The sequence below is a fragment of the Stegastes partitus genome, unplaced genomic scaffold, assembly GCF_000690725.1.
Source record: "Stegastes partitus isolate 25-593 unplaced genomic scaffold, Stegastes_partitus-1.0.2 Scaffold418, whole genome shotgun sequence".
In the NCBI taxonomy this organism is placed as follows: domain Eukaryota; kingdom Metazoa; phylum Chordata; class Actinopteri; family Pomacentridae; genus Stegastes; species Stegastes partitus.
In genome coordinates, this window is record NW_007578149.1 from 146,047 (window position 1) to 152,301 (window position 6,255).

A 6,255-nucleotide genomic window follows, 5' to 3' on the forward strand; every position below is an offset into this window, starting at 1 on the left:
CTGTGTGTATGTTTTTGACCGAGCAGATTAATATTTCTAGAAGACCTTTAAGGAATCTATGAAAGAACCAGAATGCAGGATTGTTTTCATCATTTCGTCGTACATCATCATACATGTGCCAGTCCTACATGTTTGTCCATTCCAGCTGTGTGTCGCCTTCCTTATGTGGAAAAGATGCAGCTGTGCCTCCTCTGTCCTCGAGGTGCATTTTAGAAATTTAGATGCGATGATGCACCGAGACTGATTTCTGGGTCGCAGGCCGGAGGACCGAGGAGACAGGAATCAGTGAAATGAGATGAGCCTAATGAGTGAGTGTGAATAATGGATGGTCTCTGGTGGCGGAGGGGGCGGAGTCTAACCTGTAGCCAGATGACGTTAGCAGAGCCCCACTGGGTGACCACGCTCTCCCCCAGGGAGCCGTAAACCCGCCCGAAGCCGGGGTAGAGCACCCTGCCCCCGGGCCCCGCCACCGCCGCCTCCGCCTGCACGGTAGCGCCGGCGTGGATCACGGCGATGTTGAAGTTCATCATGGCCCCGGCGTCGCGCTCCCGCGGGCTCGGCCGGAGCAGGAGGTGGGGGGACGCTTCCACCAGACCTGCCCACTCTGCCAGGACCAACAGGAGAGAGAGAGTGGGTATGGCGACCATGGCAACCTGCCGAGGGGGGGAGGCAGATATATATCGCACTAAGAGAGGGCGCCTGAAAGGAAGAGAGACAGCAGGTAGAAGAAGAAGAAGAAGGTGAAGAAGAAGAAGCAAGAGATTAAGTTAGTGTGTTTTTTTTTTTTTCTGTTACGTCCAGCACAGAGGACATCAAATCAAATCAGAGAGAATAAGGAAGCAGAACACAGGGAGAGGGGAGGCGCAGACAGAAACTGATCAGAGATTGCATACAGGCAAGACTGCATAACAAATTCTGAATCCAATCATGCGGTAATAAAAGTTAGCTTTGGCTGGAGAAAATACTGGACGAGGAATGCAGAGGGGAACGGGTGGTGGTGGTGGTGGTGGTGGTGGTGGAGGAGGGGGGAGACAATGGAGGGATGGGAAAGAAAGCAAGACAGAGAGAGAAGATGAAATGGTGCTATTTAGGCTGCAGGCTGAGGAGGAACAATATGAGGAAAAATAGAAACTGGCCGTTATGGAGGGAAGGAGGGAGCGCGAGTTAATAGCAGACGGAGACAAAGATGGGGGCGAAGGTGGTTACTGTGCTGCATGAGTGATAACAACAATTAAGATCACTGTAAACACACACACACACACACACACACACACACACACAGACGCTCGCTGCAAAGATAAATCCACGGCTGCACTGCGCCCGCAGAGCAGCTTAATGATAGAGAGATATGAGGGTTAATGCACAAACATGCATTCCCACAAACAGCCACACACAACGATAATGACTACCTGGGAGATAGCAGGGTTAATATGTGAGCGCACACACACACACACACACACACACACACACACGCCGCATCATTTTCAATTTACTTCTTGCCGCCAACTGCCCTCCCTCCCTTTTCTCCATCTCCTCTCACTTTCTCGCCCGCTCGCCGTCTCCGTCTTTTCATATTCCCCCCCATCTCTTCTCCCAATTTTCACGGCTTCAGGTACCAAACACAATCGCATTGATTAACGGCGGCCCGCTGACATAATATTCCCTCTAAAGTCACTCTGGCTCGCCGCGCCTCTGTTTCTTCCTCTCCACGTCGCCCCGCTCCGACTCGCCTCCCTTTGTCACAGTCTGCCGATTCTTTGACCCTGATCAGTCTTTTTGGATGGAAAAGAGAGAGAGAGAGAGAAAAAACAGGCGGCGGAGCGAGAGAGGAGGCTGCAGGAATGAGAGCCGGGCCGAGCTGAACAGAACTGTAAATACAGGAAGGTAAAACATGTCGGTGTGGGTATCGATCAGTGGGATGTGCATACGTGTTCGGCCTAAACAAATAAAGTGGCAGAGCTCCGGCGTCTGAGTGACGGCTTGTTGGTGTTTGTGTGCATCATGTGCAACAAGAAAGAAGCAGGAGATGGAGGTGTGGGGCGATGGGGAGAGACAGACTTGTTAGTAGGGGAGCGGGAAAAGGAGAATGCAATAATGAAGGAGGTGGAGGGGGGGAGCAGGGCTTTGTTGTTTTGGGAGAGGATGGAGAGGACAGACAGACAGACCAACGCGCTGCATCCTATCATTTGCTGGAGATGTTTTCTTTCACCGCCGCCGCCGCCGAGCTCTGAGCCATTAACGGTCGGGCCCGGCGCCGCCGTTCAGGTGTTTGCTCGGCGCAGCAGTAAATAAGGCTGCTCTAAATATATCTTACTATATAGTTCATTACAAATCTGTGAAATCCTGCCTGGTGGGGAGCGAGGGGGCAGAGCCGCCGATTAGCGCTCCGTTTGATTCACAACCGCAAATGAATCGTTTGTTTAAAAGGAAAATCTTCGCCTTTTTGTTTAATCGTGCGGGTTTCTGCTTTTCACCGACTCCAGGAGGTAAAGAATCCGTTTCTGGGATCTTGTTTGGCGAAGATTCTTCAGCGACCACATAAATATTATAATGTGGAAAAAAACTATTAAAAATCTGAATTTCAAAACCTTTCAAACAGAAGTGCGCTCTTTGATGACGGTGGAAACTTGGTGGCGGCGTTCGTACCTTCGCTCGTCACGCTGTGTCCAAATCATTATATCAGCGCCTCCGCGAAAAACTACTCGCATTGTGCGGCGCTGATCTCTCAATTTGTCAATCACTGTAATAAGCAGCTTACTGTATCTACAGTATAATTATTTTTCCTGCTGAGCCTGTTTAGTTTGTCTTCCCAAACAAAGAAAGTGGCATTTACAGCCAGCCGCTGTTAGAGGCGAACTGAAAAAACACCTCCGGGAATATTTACCGAGAACTTAAGAGCAGAATATTCTCGGGCTGACGGCTAATCAGCGAGATGAGAGAGGAAACATTCAGCCTCCAAAAAACACCAGCCAGCACCTCACAATCCAAACACACGCCGTCGCATCTCTGCCTAAACGTCTGATTTGCTGCATAATGCGCTCGCTGCATGCGCCGCTGACGCTATGTGCAGCTCATGCAGAAACTCTCGAAGCTGCACAGCGAGGCCGAAAACTTGCATCGCCTCCGAACACAGAATGAAATTGATTCTGGGTGTTGGAGTGATGTTTCAGAGCAGCGCGCCGCCTCCTCCCCTCCCGCTCGACATGCTCGAGCTGCAGCGAGGCCTGCAGCGGCTGCAGAGGTCCTGGGGGAGGAGGAGGCTCTCCGAGCTCCGGGCCTCGTGCTGCATCGGGAGGAAGCGGTCGGCGGAGTTGCAGAAGTGCAGCGCTCAGCGTTGTGTGGAGGCTCCGCTGCTTCGTCCCGTGCTGTCATGCAGAGTAATGGACCTGCTCCCTGCCGCCTCGAGCTGCAGTGAATCAGCCCCGCGGTCGGCCCAAACGTATGCGGGCCTGATGTACGGCGTCGAGAAAAACCGAAGATGAAGGCTTCGCTCATCGCCTCTTCATTTGTGCACGTTTAAGAGAAAACTGCTATATGTGGCCTCTATAATTTTCTCCGGGCCGCGGCTGTAGTATGCCGAGAGATAAGATGAAGTGCCAGAACAGTGTGCACGTGTGCCGGTGTGTGCGCCGTGTGTCGCGAGTGTGTTGCCGGGAATGAAGAGGAGAGTGCAGCTGGAGCTCAATGCTCCTCGTGTTAATTGGCCCATACTTCAATCACAGCCACTGGAGTGTGTCCTCTCTGACGGAACAGATCCTCTCCTCCGCCGCCGCCTCCCCTCCGTCCTGCTGCACTCATTCATCCACTCATCCACTCACGCTCGCTCGGTCACTTCCATTCACCCCTTCATTCACTCACTCCGCTCTGCAGCATCTCACTTTCACCTCCTCTCCCCTGTTTCCTCGCTCCACACGTCTTTGTCCTGCACTTCCTCCTCCCCTCCCTCAGCTTCCTCCCTATCGCTCTCCTTCCCTCTCTTTGATCCCTGTCGAGCAGAAGAGCCACCAGGCAGGCGAGCGCCTCTTGTTCCCATTGTGCGTAGTGTGCAGAGCGATCGCAGCGCCGTGCAGCAGCAGCAGCAGCAGCAGCAGCAGCAGGGCGTTCAGCGCCGCGTGCTCCTGCTGCTGCTGCATGGCCGTAAACGGCGGCGGCAGTAAAGCTCGCCGCCTCCGCCGGACCTCGTATCTGCGGCTATCATGAGCCATTCAGATGACAAACAATGGAGCCATCGATCAAAGCGCGGTGACATCAGGTCCTCGCAGGGAAACACGACGCACAATATTTCCGAATTACACATGCCACAGGCTGATAACCAGATTAGAGCCGCTTGCTTCTGTCGTGACACCATTTTTTATGTGGATCAGTAAAATTTAAGGGGCTAGCTGATATTTACTGCAGGGAATAAACTGCGCTTTACAAATCGGAGGCACGTGCACGGAGAAAAACTGGAGGCGACGGTGCAACAGACAGGCCGGGCCTTCCACAGGAAAACGCTCGTCTGCAGCAGGTCGCCTCCGTTTGTCCTCCTCCTGCTTCGTAACCTTTCGCAGGAACAAAATGAAACAGTCACCTTGACATCTGGCTTTGATGTCTCCTCGCTGCTAAACGACGTCTTATTCTGACATTTTCGAGGCCCTTTAATTTCCGCGCGCTTCCGTGGAAACGCGGCCGGTCCGGAGCATCGTGCCTTTAATTCAGAATTCCTTCACGGGATTAAACTCGTCTGCCAAGAGACAGTGTCAATTAATTGGACTTCACTTCTGTACATTGAGGGGATAACTTTCATTACTTGAATGGGGGGACGCTCCGTGTTTCTCGTGCCTCTGTGGATTGATGGAAATGAGATGGAGCTGACCCCGGACCCCTCCATGGCGTCGCGCTAACAATTCTCTGACCTCATTTTTTAACAAAAAGGAAGAAGTGTCTCAGTCTTCCACCAGCGAGCCTCTCCGGCTCAGCGGCTGGAAATCACATCCACTACGGGTGATTATTACCGAAATATCTGACATCACCCGCATCCCGTCCCTCTGACTCGCAGCATTCAGCGCAGAGTGTGTAATTACCAAAGTGGAGAATGTGTTTAATTCTGCTTTATTATAACCCTGCACATGTCTAGTAATTACAGTAATGCTTCAGGATGAACTCCAGTAACCTGAGAGGGAGAATCTGATGAAAAATTAAAGCCTGTCAGTTGTTTTCTTTGTAATAAAACCTGAATTATTCACTCTGTGTGTGTGTGNACCAGGAGGACGGTTTGTTGATTACTGGTCTGTCATCGAGCTTGGCTAAAGCTATGCTAACAGCTAGCCACAGATTAATCAGAATAATGATTTAAGGACCTTCGTGGGCAATAAAAGTGATAGAACAGCGAGATATTAAGAAAATAGAGAACAACAGCAGACAGAACTGCAGGAGACAAACTCAGTGGATCCCACAGAAACAGAGGAGATGATTTAATCCTGTTCCTGGTTCACATATTCAGTTACAGCCGTCTTATTAATGAAGAAGCCCGGTTATGACTGACAGCTTCTCTGCCATCACAAGCTGATAAAACATCACATTTAATGTATATCAGTCTCCAACTATCGGTCTGTCTTCATTACAATCAATCGGCATCGATTAAGGGCCCAGAAAACCCACATTGATCCCTAAATCCTGCAGCTGTTGAATATCGCAGTGTTTCCTGCAGCGTCGTGCAGCTCCAGCATGCAGCTAGTCGACACCGTGACACTTGCTAGTGTCACGTTTGCAGCTACAGTCATCATTATTAATACAAAAACCTCGTTATGCATCAGTATCAGCCTGGAGAAGCCATATTGATCCCTAAATCCTGCAGTTGTTGAGTGATGCTTGAAGAGCTGAATATCGCAGCGTTTCCTGCGGCGCCATGCAGCTCCAGCACACAGCATGCAGCTAATCAACACCCTGTCGCTCGCTAGTCATCACGTTTGCAGCTACAGTCATCGTTATTATGATGAAAAGCTCAGGTGCATCAGTATCAGCCCTGGAAAAGCCACATTGATCCCTAAATCCTGCAGTTGTTGAGCTATGCGTTGGTGTTGCAGGAGAGCTGAATATCGCAGCGCTTCCTGCGGCGTCGTGCAGCTCCAGCACCCAGCATGCAGCTAATCAACACCGTGTCACTCGCAAGTCGTCACGTTTGCAGCTACAGTCACAGATCTGCTGTCGTCGGCCTCCTGCATCCTCCAGATTCACTCCTCACTTCTTATCTCACACACACACAAGCTGCAAACA

At 51.1% G+C, this 6,255-nt stretch overlaps 1 protein-coding gene across 1 annotated transcript in view; it reads right to left on the bottom strand.

The window, feature by feature from the left end:
- The window catches only part of grin2db (glutamate receptor, ionotropic, N-methyl D-aspartate 2D, b), a 60,629-nt gene extending 59,982 nt beyond the window's left edge, over nt 1-647 (bottom strand). The window contains exon 1 of the mRNA XM_008285837.1: nt 360-647. Within this exon, the coding sequence (XP_008284059.1) occupies nt 360-647 (288 nt within the window). The remainder of the gene's footprint in view (nt 1-359) is intronic.
- Nucleotides 648-6,255: the final 5,608 nt, after the last annotated feature.